The sequence below is a fragment of the Halichoerus grypus genome, chromosome 10 (assembly GCF_964656455.1).
Source record: "Halichoerus grypus chromosome 10, mHalGry1.hap1.1, whole genome shotgun sequence".
Taxonomy (NCBI): domain Eukaryota; kingdom Metazoa; phylum Chordata; class Mammalia; order Carnivora; family Phocidae; genus Halichoerus; species Halichoerus grypus.
Window position 1 is genome coordinate 80913713 of NC_135721.1, and position 25674 is coordinate 80939386.

A 25674-nucleotide genomic window follows, 5' to 3' on the forward strand; every position below is an offset into this window, starting at 1 on the left:
TTGAAACCAGGGCCTAAAGTAAACATCTACATCCACCACTGACCCCTTTCCTGCCCTGCTCACAGACTGCAGGTAGTTACAGTGTCCACTGGGAAGTTGTATTTACATGATGAACGATGGCTGTTTTGTTCACCAAAACAAAAGCCAAGTCTACGACAGAGTGAAAATTCAGGAATGTAAGACAATCTAAAATACTACCAGAAAAATGGGGAAACAGATGATATGCAAAAGATGGTAGAATGCTAAAGTCTTTGAGGAAGATTTCTGGGTTGAAACAAACAAAAATAGTTATATTTCATCATTTTAGGTTAGTTCAGAAAAGTTAGCCAACTCTGTCCTAAAACCTACAGTCATTTTAAAAAGTGAAAATAAGGTCTAAGAAATCATTCAAGAATGTAAATTTGTGGAAATATAACATTTGAATAATCACTTAGTTCACCGGGCTAGTTAGCAATTTGTTAGATGTGATAATGTTTTGAATATGTAGGAAAACACTATTTTATACAAATGCATACAAAAATATTTAGACGTGGAATGTCATAATATATATAATTTGCTATGAATAACTGAGTAACTCAGCATTAAAAAATTAATTTAACAAGGATAGCTGAGGCCCTGCACAGAGAGAGCTCAGTCTATTTGGAGAAGCATGTAGAGGGCAGAAGCATGTGCTTTCTGGACAGACATGAGCTGGAATGTTGCTCCACCATTTATCAGCTTCAATCACTCTCTCACCAGTGATTATGAGGATTAAATACGATGATATATGTAAAGCCCAGGGCCTGGCTCACAAGAACTGCTCGGTAAGTCACAGGACTATATTTGGAGAAGAGACATAGCCATGAGCCAGGGTAGATTGTGTAACCCTCAACTGCTCCACATTTTACCTGTTGCCACACATTTCTAGTGTCACCTTAAAACATGAAAGTTTCCTATGCTACTTTACTATCTCCACCCACAATCTGTGATAAGAAGTTTAGTGCCATAAACATCAGCTGAATGATCTGAATGAGAAGCATTCACGGTTTATCTTTAGAACATAAGGGCCCAGGGGGCGGAGCAAGATGGCGGAGGAGTAGGAGACCTGGATTTCGTCTCCTCTCAGGAATTCAGCTGGATAGGGATCAAACCATTCTGAACACCTACAAACTCAACAGGAGATCAAAGAAAAGAAGAGCAACAACTCTCTGAACAGAAAAGCGACCACTTTCTGGAAGGTAGGACGTGCGAAGTGAATCCGAGGCGATATTCGGGAGGATAGACGGCGGGGGAGGGGCCTCCGACGGCCGCTTCTGGCAAGTGATAGAGCCACGGAGCACAAAGTCGGAACTTTTAGAAGTCTGCTCCGCTGAGGGACGTCACTCTGGTGGCGAAGTGGGGGGTGGAACCCTCGCGGGACAGTGTGGTCTCAGGACCCTCGGGGTCACAGAAAGACCGGGGGTGCCTGAGTGCGGCAGAGCTCCCAGGTATCGGAGCAGGGAAGCCGGCTGCAGAGACGGAGCCCAGGCGCGGGCTCTCAGCTCGGGGTTGCCATAAACCGTGATCCGCGGCACAGTCGGGCCACTGCTCCTCCAGCAGGGACCCAACAAGCGGCAGATCCGGGGAGACTCACCTTCTTCCCCCGGGAGGAGAGGTGCGGGAGCGCACCGCGGGGATCTGCTGGGCTTGGAGACTCCACCCGGGGTCGGGTGCCAGATAGAAAGGCGCGGTCACAGGCCGGGTGAGCGCGGAGTGTGGCCGGAGACCGGGGAGACGGGAGTGACTGACGGCTTTTCTCTGGGGGCTCGCTGAGGAGCGGGACCCCGAGTTCTCGGCTCCGCCGGGGCGGAGACTGGGAGGCCACCATTTTCACTCTCCGCCTCCAAACCTGTACGGAGAGCTTGCAGGGAACAAAAGCTCCGGAGAGCAAACCCGAGCAGATTACTTAGCCCGGACCGGCAAGGGCGGGGCAATTTTGCCTCCGGCAAAGACATTTGGGAACCACGGCAACAGGCCCCTCCCCCAGAAGATCAGCGAGAACAGCCAGCCAAGACCAAGTTTACCGATCAATGAGAACGGCAGAACTCCAGCGCTAGGGGAACACTGCACATAGAATTCATGGCTTTTTTACCATGATTCTTTAGTCTTTCAAAGTTAATTATTTTTTTTAACTGTCTTTTTTCCTTTTTTCTTTTTTTTTTTTGAATTTTTCTTTTTCCCTTTTTCAACCAACATCTTATCAATCCCTTTTTAAAAAAAAAAACATTTTTATTTTTCATTTTTAAAGTCATATTCTATCCCTTCATAGTAGTTACCCGTATTTTTGGCATATATATATAAGTTGTTCTCTCTTTAAAATCTTGAGATAGTTTCTTCTAACAGATCAAAATATACTCTAAATCTCTAGTGTATGGTTTTTTTCTACTCCCCTGCCTGATCACATTCTCTCCCTTTTCTCTTTCTTTTTTTTTTTTTTAATCCTCTTCTTTCTTTTTTCAAACAACTTATCAAATCCTTTTTAAAAATTTTTTATAATTTCCATCTTTACAATCATATTCCATCCCTTCATCATATCAACCCTTATTTTTGTACATATATAAGTTTTTCTTTCTTTAAAATTTTGGGAGGGACTTTCTTTTAACAGACCAAAATACACCCAAAATCTAGTGTGTGGCACTGATCTATAATCCAGCCTGATCATATTTGATCACATTCTGTTTTTGTTTTGTTTTGTTTTGTTCTGCTTTTGTTTGTTTTTATCTTTATCTTTTTCTTTTTTCTTTTTTTCTTTCCTTTTCTTTTTTCTCTCTTTCCCTTTCTTTTCCCACTGCTTCAGGTCTTTTCTGATTTGTTTAGAGTATATTTTCTGGGGACGTTGTTACCCTGCTAGCATTTTGTTCTCTCATTAATCTATTCTCCTCTGCACAAAATGACAAGACGGAAAAAATCACCTCAACAAAAAGAACAAGAGGTAGTACCGACTGCCAGGGACCTACTCAATACGGACATTAGTACGATGTCAGATCTAGAGTTCAGAATCATCACTTTAAAGATACTAGCTGGGCTTGAAAAAAACATGGAAGTTATTAGAGAAACCCTTTCTGGAGAAGTAAAAGAACTAAAATCGAACCAAGTAGAAATCAAAAAGGCTATTAATGAGGTGCAATCAAATATGGGGGCGCTAACTGCTAGGATAAATGAGGCAGAAGAAAGAATCAGTGAGATAGAAGACCAAATGATGGAAAATAAAGAAGCTGAGAAAAAGAGAGATAAACAACTACTGGATCACGAGGGCAGAATTCGAGAGATAAACGATACCATAAGACGAAACAACATTAGAATAATTGGGATCCCAGAAGAAGAAGAAAGAGAGAGAGGTGCAGAAGGTATAATGGAGCAAATTATAGCAGAGAACTTCCCTAATTTGGGGAAGGAAACAGGCATCAAAATCCAGGAAGCACAGAGAACCCCTCTCAAAATCAATAAAAATAGGTCAACACCCCGACATCTAATAGTAAAACTTACGAGTCTCAGAGACAAAGAGAAAATCCTGAAAGCAGCTCGGGAGAAGAGATATGTAACCTACAATGGTAGAAACATTAGATTGGCAACAGACTTATCCACAGAGACCTGGCAGGCCAGAAAGGACTGGCAGGACATATTCAGAGCACTAAATGAGAAAAATATGCAGCCAAGAATACTATATCCAGCTAGGCTGTCATTGAAAATTGAAGGAGAGATAAAAAGCTTCCAGGACAAACAAAAACTAAAGGAATTTGCAAACACGAAACCAGCCCTACAACAAATATTGAAAGGGGTCCTCTAAGCAAAGAGAGAGCCTAAAAGCAACATAGACCAGAAAGGAACACAAACAATATACAGTAACAGTCACTTTACAGGCAATACAATGGCACTGAACTCCTATCTTTCAATAGTTACCCTGAATGTAAATGGGCTAAATGCCCCAATCAAAAGACACAGGCTATCAGATTGGATTAAAAAACAAGACCCATCGATATGCTGTCTGCAAGAGACTCATTTTAGACCCAAAGACACCCCCAGATTGAAAGTGAGGGGGTGGAAAACCATTTACCATGCTAATGGACACCAAAAGAAAGCTGGGGTGGCAATCCTTATATCAGACAAATTAGATTTTAAACCAAAGACTGTAATAAGAGATGAGGAAGGACACTATATCATACTTAAAGGGTCTATCCAACAAGAAGATCTAACAATTGTAAATATCTATGCCCCTAACATGGGAGCAGCCAATTATATAAGGCAATTAATAACAAAAGCAAAGAAACACATCGACAACAATACAATAATAGTGGGGGACTTTAACACCCCCCTCACTGAAATGGACAGATCGTCTAAGCAAAAGATCAACAAGGAAATAAAGACTTTAAATGACACACTGGACCAAATGGACTTCACAGACATATTCAGAACATTCCATCCCAAAGCAACGGAATACACATTCTTCTCTAGTGCCCATGGAACATTCTCCAGAATAGATCACATCCTAGGTCATAAATCAGGTCTCAACCGGTACCAGAAGATTGGGATCATCCCCTGCCTATTTTCAGACCACAATGCTTTGAAATTAGAACTCAATCACAAGAGGAAAGTCAGAAAGAACTCAAATACATGGAGGCTAAAGAGCATCCTACTGAAGAATGAATGGGTCAACCAGGAAATTAAAGAAGAATTAAAAAAATTCATGGAAACCAATGAAAATGAAAACACAACTGTTCAAAATCTTTGGGATACAGCAAAGGCAGTCCTAAGAGGAAAGTATATAGCAATACAAGCCTTTCTCAAGAAACAAGAAAGGTCTCAAGTACACAACCTAACCCTACACCTAAAGGAGCTGGAGAAAGAACAGCAAAGAAAGCCTAAACCCAGCAGGAGAAGAGAAATAATAAAGATCAGAGCAGAAATCAATGAAATAGAAACCAAAAGAACAGTAGAACAGATCAACGAAACTAGGAGCTGGTTCTTTGAAAGAATTAACAAGATTGATAAGCCCCTGGCCAGACTTATCAAAAAGAAAAGAGAAATGACCCAAATCAACAAAATCATGAATGAAAGAGGAGAGATCACAACCAACACCAAAGAAATACAAACAATTATAAGAACATATTATGAGCAACTCTATGCCAACAAATTAGATAACCTGGAAGTAATGGATGCATTCCTAGAGATGTATCAACTACCAAAACTGAACCAGGAAGAAATAGAACACCTGAACAGACCTATAACCACTAAGGAAATAGAAGCAGTCATCAAAAATCTCCCAAAACACAAAAGCCCAGGGCCAGATGGCTTCCCAGGGGAATTCTACCAAACATTTCAAGAAGAATTAATACCCATCCTTCTGAAACTGTTCCAAAAAATAGAAATGGAAGGAAAACTTCCAAACTCATTTTATGAGGCCAGCATTACCTTGATCCCAAAACCAGACAAAGACCCCATCAAAAAGGAGAATTACAGACCAATATCCCTGATGAACATGGATGCAAAAATTCTCACCAAAATACTAGCCAATAGGATCCAACAGTACATTAAAAGGATTATTCACCACGACCAAGTGGGATTTATCCCTGGGCTGCAAGGTTGGTTCAACATCCGCAAATCAATCAACGTGATACAATACATTAACAAAAGAAAAAACAAGAATCACAAATCCTCTCAATAGATGCAGAAAAAGCATTTGACAAAGTACAGCATCCTTTCTTGATCAAAACTCTTCAGAGTGTAGGGATAGAGGGTACATACCTCAATATCATAAAAGCCATCTATGAAAAACCTACAGCGAATATCATTCTCAATGGGGAAAAACTGAGAGCTTTCCCCCTAAGGTCAGGAACGCGGCAGGGATGTCCACTATCACCACTGCTATTCAACATAGTATTGGAAGTCCTAGCCACAGCAATCAGACAACAAAAAGAAATCAAAGGCATCCAAATTGGCAAAGAAGAAGTCAAACTCTCACTCTTTGCAGATGATATGATACTTTATGTGGAAAATCCCAAAGACTCCACCCCAAAACTGCTAGAACTCATACAGGAATTCAGTCAAGTGGCAGGATATAAAATCAATGCACAGAAGTCAGTGGCATTCCTATACACCAACAACAAGTCAGAAGAAAGAGAAATTAAGGAGTCGATCCCATTTACAATTGCACCCAAAACCATAAGATACCTAGGAATAAATCTAACCAAAGAGGCAAAGGATCTGTACTCAGAAAACTATAAAATACTCATGAAAGAAATTGAGGAAGACACAAAGAAATGGAAAAACGTTCCATGCTCATGGATTGGAAGAACAAATATTGTGAAGATGTCAATCCTACCTAGAGCAATCTACACATTCAATGCAATCCCCATCAAAATACCATCCACTTTCTTCAAAGAAATGGAACAAATAATCCTAAAATTTGTATGGAACCAGAAAAGACCCCGCATAGCCAGAGGAATGTTGAAAAAGAAAAGCAAAGCTGGCGGCATCACAATTCCAGACTTCCAGCTCTACTACAAAGCTGTCATCATCAAGACAGTATGGTACTGGTACAAAAACAGACACATAGATCAATGGAACAGAATAGAGAGCCCAGAAATGGACCCTCAACTCTATGGTCAACTAATCTTTGACAAAGCAGGAAAGAATGTCCAATGGAAAAAAGACAGTCTCTTCAACAAATGGTGTTGGGAAAATTGGACAGCCACATGCAGAAGAATGAAACTGGACCATTTCCTTACACCACACACAAAAATAGACTCCAAATGGTTGAAAGACCTCAATGTGAGACAGGAGTCCATCAAAATCCTAAAGGAGAACACAGGCAGCAACCTCTTCGACCTCAGCCGCAGCAACTTCTTCCTAGAAACATCGCCAAAGGCAAGGGAAGCAAGGGCAAAAATGAACTATTGGGACTTCATCAAGATCAAAAGCTTTTGCAAAGCAAAGGAAACAGTCAACAAAACCAAAAGACAACTGAGAGAATGGGAGAAGATATTTGCAAATGACATAGCAGATAAAGGGCTAGTATCCAAAATCTATAAAGAACTCATCAAACTCAACACCAAAAGAACAAAGAATCCAATCAAGAAATGGGCAGAAGACATGAACAGACATTTTTCCAAAGAAGACATCCAAATGGCCAACAGACACATGAAAAAGTGTTCAATATCGCTCGGCATCAGGGAAATCCAAATCAAAACCTCAATGAGATACCACCTCACACCAGTCAGAATGGCTAAAATTAACAAGTCAGGAAATGACAGATGTTGGCGGGGATGCGGAGAAAGGGGAACCCTCCTCCACTGTTGGTGGGAATGCAAGCTGGTGCAGCCACTCTGGAAAACAGTATGGAGGTTCCTCAAAAAGTTGAAAATAGAGCTACCATATGATCCAGCAATTGCACTACTGGGTATTTACCCCAAAGATACAAAAGTAGGGACCCGAAAGGCTACGTGCACCCCGATGTTTATAGCAGCAATGTCCACAATAGCCAAACTGTGGAAAGAGCCAAGATGTCCATCAACAGATGAATGGATAAAGAAGATGTGGTATATATATACAATGGAATATTATGCAGCCATCAAAAGGAATAAGATCTTGCCATTTGCAACGACGTGGATGGAACTGGAGGGTATTATGCTGAGCGAAATAAGTCAAACAGAGAAAGACATGTATCATATGACCTCACTGATATGAGGAATTCTTAATCTCAGGAAACAAACTGAGGGTTGCTGGAGTGGGGGGTGGGGTGGGAGGGATGGGGTGACTGGGTGATGGACACTGGGGAGGGTATGTGTTCTGGTAAGCGCTGTGAACTGTGCAAGAATGTTGAATCTCAGATCTGTACCTCTGAAACAAATAATGCAATATATGTTAAGAAAGAAAAAAAGAAGAAGAAGAATGTAGCAGGAGGGGAAGAATGAAGGGGGGGAAATCGGAGGGGGAGAAGAACCATGAGAGACGATGGACTCTGAAAAACAAACTGAGGGTTCTAGAGGGGAGGGGGTTGGGAGGATGGGTTAGCCTGGTGATGGGTATTGAGGAGGGCACGTTCTGCATGGAGCACTGGGTGTTATGCACAAACAATGAATCATGGAACACTATATCTAAAACTAATGATGTAATGTATGGGGATTAACATAACAATAAAAAAATTAAAAAAAAAAAAAGAGAAAAAAAAAAAAAGATTTTAAAGCAAAAAAAAAAAAAAAAAAAAAAAAGAACATAAGGGCCCAGCCCCACAACAGGCTCCTTGCTCAGCGGGGAGCCTGCTTCTCCCTTTCCCACTCCCCCCGCTTGTGTTCCCTCTCTCACTGTCTCTCTCTTGGTCAAATAAATAAAATCTTTAAAAAAAAAAAGAACATAAGGGCCCATACCCATTTGAGTTTTCCATAAGCATAAGTGGAATAATCACTTATGAATCTACTCTAATCCATTTCTAAATCTATCATAGTTTCTTAGAAAAAATAGGAATTTAGTCTTTATATATGTATATATCAAAGCAATTAATATTTCTCATTTTTAGGAATGTAATATCATAAAGAATCAAGATGTGATGGATGTGTCTCATCTGGAGAGTGGGGGGGAGGGGGTCAAGAAAACCAACCTGTTGCAGAGAGTATTTTCTGGGTGGCAGTATTTGACCTTACCTTAATTTGTTCCATAAGGATTGCATTGGTTGCTTCTGTTTCCCGAAGCAGGCCGTTTAAGTGATCGGCACTTTTTGTGGTGGAACTGAGCTTTTGAACCAATTCTTCTTTGGTAAATTCAGCATGCCATAGAGGAGGCTCTGCAAGATGTTGTTCCAGTAATTAATTTTCAAAATCAGAGATTACAGATGAAGATTCTAAGTAAGAAATATACTAAACACAGATATTTTACTCTGCAATATTACTTAGGCCCACTCTCTCTGGCATTCTTCTATTCAACGTACCTCAGTTGGTAGGTTACATGTTGAACATAACACAAATAAGGCAGAATCTCTGTTGTAAAGCATATAATCTAATTGAATTCAAGCTCTACGAGGGCCAATTCTTGAATTTGTTTGTCCTGTGTTTCTAGACTATTCTATCAGTTTCCCCACTCACACTCCTCTATGTCCCAAGAGTTTATGTTGTTTTACTTATAAACGAGGGGAATAATAACATTTCTATCATGGATGCTTGTAAGAATATTATATGAGGTGGGTATCATTATTCAAATTTTATAGATAAGGGAAAAGGCTCAGAGTTGACAAGTAATTTGGCAAAAAACACAAAGCCAGATGTAATTCTGGAGTCTGCTGCCATGCCTGGCAGGATCGCAGTTTCCATCCACACCACGATTAGTGACCACAGACACAAACAGTCCTTACTCTAGATCCTGAAACTTCAGGAAGAGAACAGAGTCCCCCTGAATTGTGAACATTCATGACAGGTAAGACTAACATACCGAAGCTTTACTATATTTAATAAATTCAGCACTACTACTTCACTCAGAAGAATAAACGAAAGCTATCAACTTTTTAGAAGGGTGAGAGAATAGTTCATCCTACTTTCTGATACCACTACAGGACTTCCAACCATCTATTTCTGGCTCAAGCTTGGGGCAGAACTAGCATTTTATTTTAAAAAACTCAACTGTTTCATTCTGCAGGAGAGTTTTCCATTTGGAGTGCAACACTGAAAGAAATTTTCTTAGAGTAGCTCAAAAAAGCACGCATAACTTAGAGTTAGGATTTATTAGACAAGATAGTAGAGGTAAATAGGAAAAACATACCCAGTTTAGTTTCAGGAGAATTAAGCAGCTGTTCTAAAGACTGTGTGTGAGTGCCGGAGGAAGATACGGACTCCGTGTCGGTTGTCTCCATTCCTTCTCCCTCCTCCCGGGTAATGGCATCCATGTCCAGAAGGGGGACTTCTGTGCTTCTCCTTTCTCGAAGGTTCTTCAAAGGTTGGTGAGAAGCAGCTGGGCCTATTACATTTTTTTAAAAAAAGTAAGTTGAGATTGTTCAAAATCATGGATTCTACATTCACAGAGGTACACAATGAAATTAAAGTGATCATAGGAATGTCAAATGGTATGAGAGGGAATTTCAATAACTAGAAAACAAACGGTGCATAAAGAATTTCTAAGACTGCCCTAAAAATTTATTGACTTTAACCGTTTAAGTAATTTCAACAGGAACTATAAATTATTTGCTACCACCTAGGTAAAATCTATTAGATACCATAATAGAGAGGGCTATACTGTTGCAAAATACTGGCAGAAATTCTCAAACTAGACTCTGTTTTTGAGGATTAGATATTTCAGATAGCTGTGTACTGACTCAATACGCTTGCTGAATTCTGCTGAGCAGATGTTCATTACTACCTTACCCTTTCACCTCTGCCGGGTCCTACCATCGCCCCCTCATATCTTCAGTGTTCAGCCAAGAAAAGCCTAGGACCCAGGGCAGGGAACTAATCTATTATACTTCCCCAGCTAGGCTTTCCTGCTTGCTGATAGTGAACACTTGCATAGAACTGTAAGAATTATAAGGCACTTTCAAACACATTACTTTATTAATCCTGAGAAACCCAAAGGTCAGAGAAATTAAATGACTTTGCCCAAGGCATCATAGCAGGGTCAGGGACCAGAATTCTAACGCATATCTTTTAATTTCCAATTTCATTTACTTTCCATTCCATTGAAGTTGCCTCCTCCTTTCTCTCAAACATTAGCTTCCAGCTGCCTTTGTTGAAGCACTTTCCAGGATTTCTGATATTGTGCCAACTGCTTATTCCACTGCTGATTCCTAGATCACAATCTTTTGTGTGACTGTTGTTTCCCTGACTGATTACTTCCTTTGATGACTCTTGGCATAGGCTGAATTTCTTGAAGCTGGCTTCGGACCCTGATGAGTAACCCATTGGTGCCAATGTCCTGGTGACATTTTCCAAGGTAAATGCTATTAAATATAAAGTTGATACTTAATGCTAAAATGTAACCTCCTCTTGGCTGGCATATTCCCATCTCTTCCAGGGAGTAGAATGGAAGATACCAGGTGCAGCTGAACTAAATCTCCAACTAAGTAGATATTTTAAAGGGAAGAAGCTATATTGACCAATCAATCCTGTAAGTTCAGTGGGGCTTGGGTGTTTCTAAGCCTCTCACTATAATGTTCCTAATTACAAAATAATAGATATATTTGATGACTAACAATGGAGAACACCAAACAGATTCAGTGAATACTGGGATTTGGACACATGTCATGAGACTGCAGAGTATGTCTGAGTCAGAGAAAAGGAAATAGCATTACATGGAGGATAATAGATACATGAAAATCAGTACTGTAAGAGGTGATGTAGGCTGCTCTAAGTATAATCAAGAAGGGTTCAAATGGTTCAAATATCTTCTCAGTAAGCAAATCCAAAATTCCTTAATCACAGAATTGGCACTGGTTGTCACCTAGTAAATTTTCTTTTTTCTTATGAATTTGTGAAGAATGTATTTAAGTGACAAAACTATGTGAGAATGTGAACGACTGATGTTCTCATGCACACACACACGTACTTCTTGTGGTTGGTTCACTCTTAAGCTGGAAAAGCTGAGCTTCCACCTTGGAGAGCTGCTGCTGTAAAGTTTCCATTGTCTTTCTATGCTCTTCCTGCAAATGGCGCACTTGATCGCGGAAGCTGCTGCGAAGGACCTCGTTTTGGGATGTCAGTTGACTTACGGTCTGTGCATGTTCAGACTTCAGCATCATGTTCTCTGATTGTATTGAACACAACCTGAAGGGTGAGAAGAACTTACTTCATAGCAGATCTTTCAATTTGACATCCTGACTCAGCTTTTCTCAACTGGGTTCTACTTGGTAATTAGCCTTGAGATATCTACTAAATGTATGAATTAACTGCTAAGCATCTATAATGGTACCAGCTGCGTTAACCATCTGGGGACTGGCTTGTCACCTAGTTCAAATCATCTGTGTTCTGTAATTCAAGGAACCTCGTTTGAGTAACTATGGTACAAAGGTTCAGGTGAGGAACTTCCTTCATCATTTATCAGAAAATAGGGCTAAATTTAGGGCATAATATAATTATACTTTAAATCAGTCCCTTTTTCAGGTTATCTTATGTGGGAGCTCATATAAGCATAGGGTATCTTTTCTTTATTACCTTGAAAACAGGAAAAAAATACGTTCTTTTGATTCATAAATAAAGTCTTAAGGAAAGCCTGAAAGGAAGTTTTCTGAAACATTTTTGAGCCAATTAATATAAAACTCTGAAACACAAAGGCTTGGTTTACTATAGCTGTTTTTGACTCTCGCTGCACGTTAGAATCATCGGGTCCCTTGTTCAAAATACAGACATCTAGTTCTCAACCCAGAGCCACTGAATCAGAAATTTCCAAAGGTGGTCTTAGAAATCACCTACTTTTAGCAGTTTTCCATACGATTTTTATGTAGTCAGCTTGGTGCTAGCCAGTGCAACTATAATTTGGGAACCACTATTTTTAATGGTTCACTTGTAGTCTTGATATTTTACATTTGGCTTTGGTTAAAAAAAAAAAAAAAAAAGAAAAAAAAGTTTTCTTTTTATGCCAGAGAGCCACAAGTACCACAAATACTCTCATAAAAATTCAAACAGTATGGAACCAATTATAGAAAAAAGTGAGAGCCCTCTCTTATTCGCTCCCGCCCCCTGCAGTGTAAAATCCCAGCTCCAGGGGTAGACATTGTTAATGGCTTAGCATGTAGCATTCCAAGATCTTTTTTTTATGTGCTACACATATGCACACCATATAAGGTTTTAAAACAAGATTTAGTGGCTAAAAGGTGACATACAATAAAAATACCGCATGTTTCAGAAAAGGTTTCTTAAGTGCCAAGTTCACACTGATCAATGAGTTCAGAAAATGCTAGTGTATATGTTACTCCTCAAATCTGCATTTTTCTGTGAGCATTATGTTAAACACTACTACGAAAGTAAAGGAAGAACCATCAGCAGTCACGACAATAATTTTCTAAGGAAGATAATAGCTACATTTTAAAGCTAGGGTAAGGTTGGTAGTTTGCAGGTGGTCTCAATGACACATCTGCTCCACCTATTTAAGAGCTAGAAGCTTGAACCCCCACTTGGACCCAGAATGGCTATGCTGATGGAAATTTACTGTCTCAGCTGTTACTGGGGTGTTTAAATAGCTGGATCCTCTGGAAAATGTAGGTATTAGTTGGTCAGCCTACTTATTCCTCTTAAGCCATTTTTACAATCTCTTATAGGGAAAGTATGAATATTAAGATGTTTAAAAAGAGAATTTATAAAGAAAAGGCTATTTCTTCATACTGGGGTACAGACAGTAACAATATTATTCTTGATATTTCTGAAGAAGGGGGATAAGATCTCTAAAGATATCTCAAAATGCTGTGAAGTTTTTAGCACTTAGAAGAGAGACTGGCACATAGTAGGGGCCCCCCAAAATAGTTACTGAAATTTAGAGGCATCACTTGCACTTTGTGTTAGCAATACAATTTGCAATAACTTTTCTAGAGTAGAGAATAAATGTGGGAAATTTCTGATGTAAATAACAAGCATCACTGTATTTCAGCTAATCTCCCAGTAAACCCTGGTGATAGGTAGCTAGAAAATTGATAGATCTTCCCTGAAACTTTTGATTTACAGGATTAACATACATAAATTACACGATTAGAAAGCCAAGAAAATGAAGCTTTCAAGATTACCATCAATTAGGTATGCATTAAAAGTATACCTGAGATGTATAAAGTATTCCAATACCCTTGATGCTCAATGAAGAACTCTTTTCCTCAGTATAAGGTACAACAGATATTACTACCCAATTTCTTCATTACAGGAATTCAAAGTTCCTTGTTCACAATAATCTGTTCCCCCTCCCAATACTCCTGATGTTTAATTTAAGTACTGATTAACAAAGGGTAACAATATGACAAGTTGAAGACAGTTGCAGAGGTAAGTTCCATATTCTTTTTCAGTCAGCAACTGTCTGAATGTTTTCCTCTAGAGAAAAAGAAAAATGCTTATAATTTGACACCTGAGTTGGAAAGTGGGTTTTTTAAAAGAAACATTCTGGCAATGAAGGCCACAGGAGAAACAGATTACTAGATGAACAAATAAAATTAACTGTTCTTAAAAAAGTGAAGAATAAAAACAAAAAAAAGGGCGAGGGGAGCTTTAAGGTAGAAAAATACAGTTTACTAAACCTCTAGAAATATCTATTTCTTCTTCTTTTCCTTTTTTTTTTTTTTAGATTTTATTTATTTATTTTTTAGAGAGAGAGAGAGAGAGGAGAGAGGCAGAGAAAAAATCCCAGGGGCTCGATTTCATGACCCTGAGATCATGACCTGAGCCGAAATCAAGAGTCGATGCTTAACCGACTGAGCCACCTGGGTGCCCCTAGAAATATCTATTTCTTATTTTCAATTTGTATCTATCCCAAGGAGCAACACATTAGGAGTTCCAACAAAGAAATACTTTGCTGCCCAGCACAAACACTGTTAGTCCTGTAGCAATCTTACTTTTCCCGGAGTTCTGCCTCTTTGGACACAGTTTCCTGCAGCATCTTGTTATGCCTTTCTAGCAGAGTATCATGTTCAGACTGTAATGTTTGAAGTTCAGATACATTGATCTGTAAGTTATTTTGGGTATCCTGTAATTTGATTTTTAGTTGATCAATCAGCATTTCCAGGTGTTCTCTAAAACAGAAATAAACAGTTTTACAAAAAGTTTTGAAAGAGGTAAACCTGATTTTGTGGTTCCAAATAAATTTCATTACTTTAATCATTTCATCTTTTAATGTCCCATATGCTTGCTATTATGGATGATTCTAAAGGAAATCTAATAATTGGAAGAATTCAGAGACTAGGATTAAATATAATACAGAAGACATTATAGTCAGATTTTACATTTTAGGCACGGCAGATTTTCAAAAAAACCTCTGAACTTACAAATTTCATACTCAAATGGAGAAGAGACCATTAAATGACATCAAAATAGCCTATTTTGTTATAGTACTATGCTTTTAGTTGCAGTTCTAAGCCAATCATTATGAGAATGGTATGAAAAACAAATAGTGAAAACCCCTAATACACTGTTTCCTTTTTTAGAAAAAGTATCTTATGTATAAGAAAATAAAAGGAATGTAAAACATTTACATTTCCAGCATGATCAAAAAAGGCTCTTGCAAGTGCTGACATTTTCTTTTCTTTTTTTTTTTTAAAGATTTTATTTATTTATTTGAGAGAGAGAGAGTTAGTGAGAACAGGAACACAAGCAGGGGGAGTGGGAGAGGGAGAAGCAGGCCTCCTGCCGAGCAGGGAGCCCGATGTGGGGCTCGATCCCGGGACCCTGGGATCATGACCTGAGCCAAAGGCAGACGCTCAACGGCTGAGCCACCCGAGGCACCCCAAATGCTGACATTTTCATATTAAAGGTGTCAATATTCAATTTCTCCTATGAAATTTGAAGATGAGCTACTAACAGAGAAAATACCTCATTTTTCAGTCTACAGTTCCCAAATTTAATAGATATTTAAAATAAAAAGTAACATAAGTATAAACATATAAACATTGCAGGGTATTTAGTCCTACTTAGAACAGTAAGAGGCAGATATGAAATTACTTTGAACACTGAACCTCTACTTACAAAAACACACAGGCTCTAGAATGCCCTATTTCATACTCCTAGTATATTTTTGAATAATTTACAAAAATGATCTGTATGCTAGTTTTAAAGATGCATTAACAATATACTACTGAAACAAATAATTGAGATGGTCATATATTTATGAAGAAAAATATAATTCTAAGCTAGAATTTAGTACTGAATTTAAAACTTTTTGAAATAAATAAAATGTTTTTAAGCAATTTGTTTAGCCTAATTAATGGTGGTTATATCAAGGAAGCATTTTTATTCTTCTATTTCTCAATTTTTAAAATTGGAGAAACTAATCATAATGTAACTTTAATGTCTGTATTTCTACTCTGACCAGTTCTTGCTACAACAAGATGACACTATTTAGCCTATCTCCTGGTTTTGCTGCTCACATCACAGTTTTATGAGTTTGTAACAGTGCCCTTCATAGAGATGTTTCCCTGTTGCTGCCTGGAGACAGAGTGAAGCCAAGAAACTCTGCTCTTATTACATGTAAAATTCCACAGTCAAATGAAATCAAAGCAGGATTCATAACCTACTTGGTGGAGAACCTATCTTGGAGGAAAGGGGGGAACCCTGGATGTTTCTTTTAATTTAGACTTTACCTTTCTTGTTTAGCTCCCTCGGTTTCAGTCTGAGACACAGATTTATTTTTCTGTTGTTTTAGAACATTGTGAACTCGGACTTTGTAGCTCTCAAATTCAGAGGTTATAGCAGCTTGTTCTGCCTATGACATTTAAAAGAGAGAGAATAATTTTTCTATTGCATTTCCATTGTAACATAATCCTATTTTCTTTCAGATTAATGACTTAAGATGAAAACGTGTTTTAGAAAATGAGTAAAATGGCCAACACTCTTTAGCCCCTTGATTCACTTCCTCTAAAAAGTACTCTTCTGTTGGCCTTACAACTTTTTTTTTTTTTAAGATTTTATTTATTTATTTGAGAGAGAGAATACAAGCAGGGGGAGGGGCAGAGGGAGAGGGAGAGGGAGAAGCAGACTCCCCACTGAGCAGGGAGCCTGATGCGGGGCTCGATCCCAGGTCCCTGAGATAATGATCTGAGCCGAAGACAGACGCTTAACCAACTGAGCCACCCAGGTGCCCCAAGCCTTACAATTTTTTAAAAGCCTTTGAATGATAGAATTTTGTTTGACAAGAGATGTTTCAACCATGTTTTCCTCTCTGGTAGATTCACTGAGTACCCATAAATTTTGTATTGGCACTATTTGCCTTTGGAACCTTAGAAAGATTTTCACTTTTGAGAGTTCCTCTTTTCATAAATACAAGAAAAATAAATTCAAAGAAATTAAGCCACCTGAACTTCTAAAGAGAGTGGGAAAAATGAAATTCTAGGTCTTCTACTTTCCCAAAGTGATCTCCTGTGACCCTTCTGCCAAATTGGCTCGTATCAGAGCTACACCTCTCACAAAGCTACTCTACTGGGTTTGCTTCACATGCTGAAGATAAGAAAGTAGGCCCTCACAGCCATCCTATCAGAATATTATTTTATAATCATTTGGCCCTCAGAAAGAACTATATACTTTTTAAATTATAAAAGTAAAAGAAAATAACTCTTACACACAGAAATTGCAAAACAAGTTTAAAATGGAAACAACGTGTACCCATGTCTTCCCTTTTAACAAAAAAATGTTATGCCAGTGATAGGATGGGATGGGGTTGGGGTTAGGGTCAGATGAGCTGCATCAGGTACTCATCTAATAAATGCTCTTAAACAATAGCAAACCCTAAAAGGTGAGACCACAGCCCTCATGTGAACTGCTTGCTCTGTGATGATAACACCTGTCCATGGCTTCTGGGTGAAGCCCGTACCTTGGCAGCGTGGCACTCTTCCTGAAGGGCTGTCACTTTCTGCTGGTACACGCTCAGTGTGCGCTGGTGCTGGTCTGCAGAGGTCTTCAGATGTTCGTGAATTTTGTGCTTCTCGGAGGTTATTTCAGCCAGCTGAATCTGGGGCAAAACCTTTCGATTAAGCTCTAATAAACTGGATCTTCATTGCCTAAACACACTTTCCTTAAAAATAAACTTGAGTTTTGAATCATGAGTGTATATATAAGCAATCTAATTAAAAGAACTACTATTGTTGAAGGAGTAAAGGGAGTATAATTTTCCCAATAATTTATTTCGGTTTTCCTTAAATCAAAATTAATCATGAGCAATTATAAAAAAAATTCCAGACTGCTTGTTACAGTTCAATGTTTAATTGAATACGTCAAGATATTATAGATATAAATGTATATATGAATAATGTAAATATACATATAACACGTATACAATGTAAGTATATAAAACCATTTTTATTCTTGTGACTGCACTATCATTTAGGAAGCTCAGATGCAGGTCTGGGGCCATGTTTATTTTATATTTTATGTTATGTTTATTTTTAGTGCATCAAGGATTTTCAAATACATGAAGAGAATGTAGCTTAAGCTAAATGGGATACTCCTGTTATATGCCATACTTGGCTTACTGCTTCTGCTTTTTCAAATGAAGGATATCTAGGAGAAAAAAATGTGTGTGTGTATAAAAATATGTACATAAAGGTATTTAGAAAAATCCCTCATAGTACCTTTTACATGGAAATTTTTTTATAAATCCTAAAAAGTAAAAAGAATCTTACTTTATAGACTTCTACTTGCTGTTGGCTTGCCTCCAGTTCACCCTTCAAAGACGCTTGAAGTATTAAGTGATCAGTTTCCTACAGAATAAGAATCTTGGTTAAATTTAAAAAAGAAGTGATTAATAAATACATAAACTGAAATATGAAACTGGGAAATTAACATACTGCTTGCTTTGAATCTGCCAGTTCTTTTTTGGTTTTCACAAGCAATTGCTTGATTTTGGTGTTTTTTTCCTCATATTGTTGCACTGAAGACTGTAGTGAAGCTAGCAAAGGAAATAATTTCAGAACAGATTAAACAATTTTTTTAAAGATTTACTTATTTACTTTAGAGAGAGAGAAAGAGCACAGGGAGGGGTAGGGGCAGGGGGGAGAGAGAGAATCTCAAGCAGACTCCGACGTGGGGCTCAATCTCATGACCCTGAAATCATGACCTGAGCTGAAACCAAGAGTCGGCCGTTCAACTGACTGCACCACCCAGGTGCCCCTAAACAATTTTTATGAATGAATTTAAATAAATGGATACTAGGTGTTTTCTTTGTATTAACCTATCTTTAAAAGAAACTTGTCTTAAAAAATAAAAAAGAAAAAAATAAACTTGTCTTAGCTTTTTATTATGAAATATTTCAAACATACACGACAGCTATGACAACAGTACAATAAACTCACTGTACCTATCACTCAGCTTTAACAATTACCAATACATGGCCAATCTTATCACCCAGAACAGGACTCTGGCCCATAGGCTAAAATCTGGCTGCTGCCTGTTTTGTAAAGAGCTTTATTAGAACACAGTCAAGCTTATTTATTTACATATTGTTCATAGCTGCTTTAGTGCAACAATGATAGATTTGACTAATGGTGATAGAGACTGTAATACGGCCTGTAAAGCCTAAAATATTTACTGTCTGGCCCTTATAGAAAAAGTTTGCCAACTCCTAACCTATAATACCCTCACCTATTCCTTGTGCCCTCCCTGGTTTTGTTTTGTTTGTTTTTTTTGGTTCTTCACAAGAAATCCTTTTGTCTGTAAATATTTCAGTATGTACCTTTAAAATAAAGTTATGTACTTAGAGTATATCTAAAAGATAAAAACTTTAGTTTTAAGAAGTACCTCACAAGCGGTGCCGTGTATTTCCAATTATATCACTGCAGAGGCACATACCTGGTTGTTTTTGTGATACTAATTGTTTTGTAGGATAGGACTGTCAGTGACTGTTCACTAAGGAACAAACTGAAACATGATAAAAACAAAAAACTTTTATGCTAACAGGTAAAAAACCAAATATCAAATAGGAATAAGTGGATTTATGGTCTAGATCATAAGTACTCAAAAATCTGGCACAGCCTGTTGTGAAAGAAATAAAGAGTATATGATGGAGACTATGTGGCCTGTGAAGCCATGGAAAATAACTTCCTGGTCCTTTAAGAAAAAGTGTGCTTGACACCTGGTCTAGGCCAGTTATATGGGCACTATGTAATTGTGCCACTAAAATATCTTATAAGCAATGATTAACTTTATGTAGTTAAATCCATGTATACGGATCCTATTACTTGGTAAACATGAACAGGTATACTATAAGAATATTATCTTAACTATGCCTGTTTATGGTAAGTCTAATTTAGTTATTTCCTGGCAACTATTTGCTCAGTTCTAAAAAGCATTTTATAAAGCATAGATTACATATAAAACCTTTGTTAAGTGCTCCAGGAATTGTGATTAGATACAGTTAGTCCCTGAGCTCAAAGAATAAAAATGAAATTGGGGGATAATAATATCACATAATAACATAAAGCAAAATATAAACATTACAAAAGAAATACAAAAGGCTATGGGAGGGGTTCACAAGGGCTAAAGGTTATACAAAGTTTGCAAAGGACAAGGAAAATTTCATAGCACAGAAGACATTTAAGATTAGGAAGGATTCCAAAGGGCGGGCATGAGGGTGGGAGGGCGAGGACATGACAGGAGATTTCCTTTAGAGAGGAGATACACAGTCACAGAAAAACACAAATCATATCTCAGGAAAAATGAGCAGTCCTCTTTGTGAGAGAGTAATGAGAATTAAGGTGGAAAGTCAGACTAGGGCCAGATGTTGGAGGGGTTTCAGTCTAAGATGTGTGTTGCTAATTTATTAGGCAAACTTTTTTTTTCTTCTTTTTTTTTAAGATTTTATTTATTTATTTGACAGAGAGAGAGACAGACAGAGAGAGAGTGCACAAGCAGGGGGAGTGGGAGAGGGAGAAGCAGGCTTCCCGCGGAGCAGGGAGCCCGATGCGGGGCTCGATCCCAGGACCCTGGGATCATGACCTGAGCCGAAGGCAGATGCTTAACGACTGAGCCACCCAGGCGCCCCATTTTCTTCTTTTTTTTTCATAGAATTTTGTCCAGATGCTTCCTTATCTTTTTCCTACTCTACCACAACTCCTTAACCCAGTCTTCCAGGACCTTTGCTCCCATGAGCCTGGTGGCTTTTGACAGATTCTACACCATTCCAATTAATCTGATACTCTGGCAGACTAATCTTTCCTCATTGTCTTCAAAAAGGGCCCAAATATATTCTGGTATTTCAGGTATTTCACAAACTGGATCAAAAATGTCTTCCTCATTATACTTCACTTCTCCCTAACAGGTCAAGCCTTTCACTCCAACTGGTCAGGACTTCTAAAATTATACTATATTTCTTTTCATTTTGCTCATTCCATGGCTGCAGAAAGGAACCCTTTTTCAGTCTTTTCTCCAAACCTTACCTTCAAGACTTACCTCGAACCCCAACTTGTGATTGTTTCAGTCTATAGAATCTTTCTCCCCTCCAGATTCTTTTTTTTTTTTTAAAGATTTTATTTATTTATTCATGAGAGACAGAGAGAGAGAGAGAGAGAGAGGCAGAGGGAGAAGCAGGCTCCCAAGGAGCAGGGAGCCCGATGCGGGACTCGATCCCAGGACCCTGGGATCACGACCTGAGCCGAAGGCAGACGCTTAACCATCTGAGCCACCCAGGCACCCCTCCCCTCCAGATTCTTAAAGAGCACTCACTGCTTTTACCACCCATTTCTGTACTTATTTATTAGTGAGAAGTGGTGGCCTTTTTGAATTTATTCCTGCCTTTTTAGTTTTTCCAGGGTATCAAGCTTCTCTTTCAGATTAATGATCAAAAATATACACATTAACTAATTCACAAAACCAAATATTTGCATTGCAGGAATATAATCTGGAGCTCTACTATTCAATTTGCACCAGGAATATAGTTGGAAAATATGGTATATGCATAATGAAAGATATACGCATAGTGAATTATCTGGAAACTCTACAACCCGTTCAATTATCAGAGTATTCTAAATTTTTCCCCTGGATGAAGGCAGATCATCAGAACTCTGCATTGTTATTCATGGAGTCATGGAATAATGTTTTGTTTATTCATGGAATCACCTTTATTGAGCTGTGAGTTGGCGACAGGCTGAATGAAATACTATGAAATAGTCAAGGGAGATTTGCTACTTTATTTATGTGGGAATGTCATTGAGAATACAAATCCAGATTATCAGTGGTTTCTGTTAAAATTAAATATAAAATGGATATTGGGTTTGAAAATTCCCTGAGCAGATAAAACCATTTAAGTCACACAAGTGAAACTTAATTTAGCTTATTCTGCAAAATAAGTGAACTTGTCATCTGGAAACCCCGCTGTAATAACCAATTATTGTAAAGGTTAAATTAACTCATTTCACTTTATTTATTTTAAAGATTTTATTTGTGAGAGAGAGAGAGAGAGCACACAAGCAGGCAGAGCTGCAAGCAGAGGGAGAAGCAGGCTCCCTGCTGAGCAGGGAGTCGGATGCGGGGCTCAATCCCAGGACCCTGGGATCATGACCTGAGCCAAAGGCAGAAGCTTAACCGACTGAGCCACCCAGGGGTCCCTCATTTCACTTTATAAGCCATCCTGTGCTATCAGTCTTTGAATTTGAAAACTCCCCAGTTCATGATCTGTTTTTATATGTACAATAGATTCTTACTGAATACTATTTATTGATTTGGTGGCTTTAATTTTGCTATTTCTGGGTTAACTTCAAAAATTACATATGAGACTTTTGAAAACATAGATTTCAAGGTCCCACCCTTTTAAGATTCTGATTCTTTACATTTGTGCCTGGGCTGTCCAAAAAGCTCTCTGGATACTGGTGATATTTAAGTTACGTCTGGGACCACTGTTCCATATGACACAGTGTTGCCTTTTTTTTTTTTTTTTGATGTAGTGTTCCATGATTTATTGTTTGCGTATAACACCCAGTGTTCCATGCAGCATGTGCCCTCTTTAATACCCATCACCAGGCTAATGCATCCCCCCAACCCCCTCCCCTCTAGAACCCTCAGTTTGTTTCTCAGAGTCCACAGACTCTCATGGTTCGTCTCCCCCTCTGATTTCCGCCTCTTCATTCTTCCCTTCCTGCTATCATCTTTTTTTTTCTTTTAACATATAATGTATTATTTGTTTCAGAAGTACAGGTCTGTGATTCAACAGTCTTGCACAATTCACAGCGCTCACTATAGCACATACCCTCCCCAATCTTTATCATCCAGCCAGCCCATCCCACCCACCCCCCACCACTCCAGCAATCCTCAGTTTGTTTCCTGAGATTAAGAATTCCTCATGTCACTGAGATCATATGATACATGTCTTTCTCTGATTGACTTATTTTGCTGGGCATAACACCCTCCAGTTCCATCCACATCATTGCAAATGGAAGATCTCATTCCTTTTGATGGCTGCATAATATTTCATTGTATATATACACCACATCTTCCTTATACATTCATCTGTCGATGGACATCTTGGCTCTTTCCACAGTTTGGCTATTGTGGACATTGCTGCTATAAACATCGGGGTGCACGTACCCCTTGGGATCCCTACATCTGTATCTTTGGGGTAAATACCCAGTAGTGCAATTGCTGGTATTTGCTCTACCAGTAGAGCTGGTAGCTCTACTTTCAACTTTTTGAGGAACCTCCATACTGTTTTCCAGAGTGGCTGCACCACCTTGCATTCCCACCAACAGTGTAGGAGAGTTCCCCTTTCTCCGCATCCTCGCCAACATCTGTCATTTCCTGACTTGTTAATTTCAGCCATTCTTACTGGTGTGATGTGGTATCTCATTGAGGTTTTGATTTGGATTTCCCTGATGCCGAGCGATATTGAGCACTTTTTCATGTGTCTGTTGGCCATCTGAATGTCTTCTTTGGAAAAATGTCTGTTCATGTCTTCTGCCCATTTCTTGATTGGATTGTTTGTTCTCTGGCTATTGAGTTTGATAAGTTCTTTACAGATTTTGGATACTAGCCCTTTATCTGATATGTCATTTGCGAATATCTTCTCCCATTCTGTTGGTTGTCTTTTGGTTTTATTGACTGTTTCTTTTGCTGTGCAAAAGCTTTTTATCTTGATGAAGTCCCAATAGTTCATTTTTGCCCTTGCTTCCCTTGCCTTTGGCGATGTTTCTAGGAAGAAGTTGCTGCGGCTGAGGTCGAAGAGGTTGCTGCCTGTGTTCTCCTTTAGGATTTTGATGGATTCCTGTCTCACATTTAGGTCTTTCAACCATTTGGAGTCTATTTTTGTGCGTGGTGTAAGGAAATCGTCCAGTTTCATTCTTCTGCATGTGGCTGTCCAATTTTGCCAACACCATTTGTTGAAGAGACTGTCTTTTTTCCATTGGACATTCTTTCCTGCTTTGTCAAAGATGAGTTGACCATAGAGTTGAGGGTCCATTTCTGGGCTCTCTATTCTGTTCCATTGATCTATCTGCCTGTTTTTGTGCCAGTACCATACTGTCTTGATGATGACAGCTTTGTAATAAAGCTGGAAGTCCGGAATTGTGATGCCGCCAGCTTTGCTTTTCTTTTTCAACATTCCTCTGGCTATTTGGGGTCTTTTCTGGTTCCATACAAATTTTAGGATTATATGTTCCATTTCTTTGAAAAAAGTTGATGGTATTTTATAGGGATTGCATTGAATGTGTAGATTGCTCTAGGTAGCATTCACATCTTCACAATATTTGTTCTTCCAATCCATGAGCATGGAACATTTTTCCATTTCTTTGTGTCTTCCTCAAATTCTCTCATGAGTATTTTATAGTTTTCTGAATACAGATCCTTTGCCTCTTTGGTTAGATTTATTCCTAGGTATCTTATGGTTTTGGGTGCAATTGTAAATGGGATGGACTCTTTAATTTCTCTTTCTTCTGTCTTGTTGTTGGTGTATAGGAATGCCACTGATTTCTGTGCATTGATTTTATATCCTGCCACTTGACTGAATTCCTGTATGAGTTCTAGCAGTTTTGGGGTGGAGTCTTTTGGGTTTTCCACATAACGTATCATATCATCTGCAAAGAGTGAGAGTTTGACTTCTTCTCTGCTGATTTGGATACCTTTGATTTCTTTTTGTTTTCTGATTGCTGTGGCTAGGACTTCTAATACTATGTTGAATAGCAGTGGTGAGAGTGGACATCCCTGCCGTATTCCTGACCTTAGGGGGAAAGCTCTCAGTATTTCCCCATTGAGAATGATATTCGCTGTGAGTTTTTCTTAGATGGCTTTTATGATACTGAGGTATGTACCCTCTATGCCTGTACTCTGAAGAGTTTTGATCAAGAAAGGATGCTGTACTTTGTCAAATGCTTTTTCTGCACCTATTGAGAGGATCATATGATTCTTGTTCTTTCTTTTGTTAATGTATTGTATCACGTTGATTGATTTGCGGATGTTGAACCAACCTTGCAGCCCAGGGATAAATCCCACTTGGTCGTGGTGAATAATCCTCTTAATGTACTGTTGGATCCTATTGGCTAATATTTTGGTGAGAATTTTTGCATCCATGTTCATCAAGGATATTGGTCTGTAATTCTCCTTTTTGATGGGGTCTTTGTCTGGTTTGGGGATCAAGGTAATGGTGGCCTCATAAAACGAGTTTGGACGTTTTCCTTCCATTTCTATTTTTGGAACAGTTTCAGAAGAATAGGTATTAATTCTTCTTGAAATGTTTGGTAGAATTCCCCTGGGAAGCCAGCTGGCCCAGGGCTTTTTTTTTTTTGATGACTGCTTCAATTTCCTTAGTGGTTATAGGTCTGTTCAGGTTTTCTATTTCTTCCTGGTTCAGTTTTGGTAGCTGATACATCTCTATTTCTATTTCTCCCTGGTTCAGTTTTGGTAGTTGATACATCTCAGATTATCTAATTTGCTGGCAAATAGTTGCTCATAATATGTTCTTATAATTGTTTGTATTTCTTTGGTGTTGGTTGTGATCTCACCTCTTTCATTCATGATTTTGTTGATTTGGGTCCTTTCTCTTTTCTTTTTGATAAGTCTGGCCAGGGGTATCAATCTTGTTAAT

At 38.6% G+C, this 25674-nt stretch overlaps 1 protein-coding gene across 2 annotated transcripts in view; it reads right to left on the reverse strand.

Annotated features, from left to right (window-relative positions):
• The window catches only part of GCC2 (GRIP and coiled-coil domain containing 2), a 73080-nt gene that overhangs the window by 15366 nt on the left and 32040 nt on the right, over positions 1–25674 (reverse strand). For both annotated transcript variants that reach the window (XM_078056692.1, XM_078056693.1), the window contains 8 exons: positions 18458–18558; positions 18293–18370; positions 17485–17622; positions 16259–16380; positions 14519–14695; positions 11539–11756; positions 9763–9957; positions 8655–8794 (listed from right to left, as the gene is read on the reverse strand). In XM_078056692.1, coding sequence (XP_077912818.1) covers positions 8655–8794; positions 9763–9957; positions 11539–11756; positions 14519–14695; positions 16259–16380; positions 17485–17622; positions 18293–18370; positions 18458–18558 — 1169 coding nt within the window. The remainder of the gene's footprint in view (positions 1–8654; positions 8795–9762; positions 9958–11538; positions 11757–14518; positions 14696–16258; positions 16381–17484; positions 17623–18292; positions 18371–18457; positions 18559–25674) is intronic.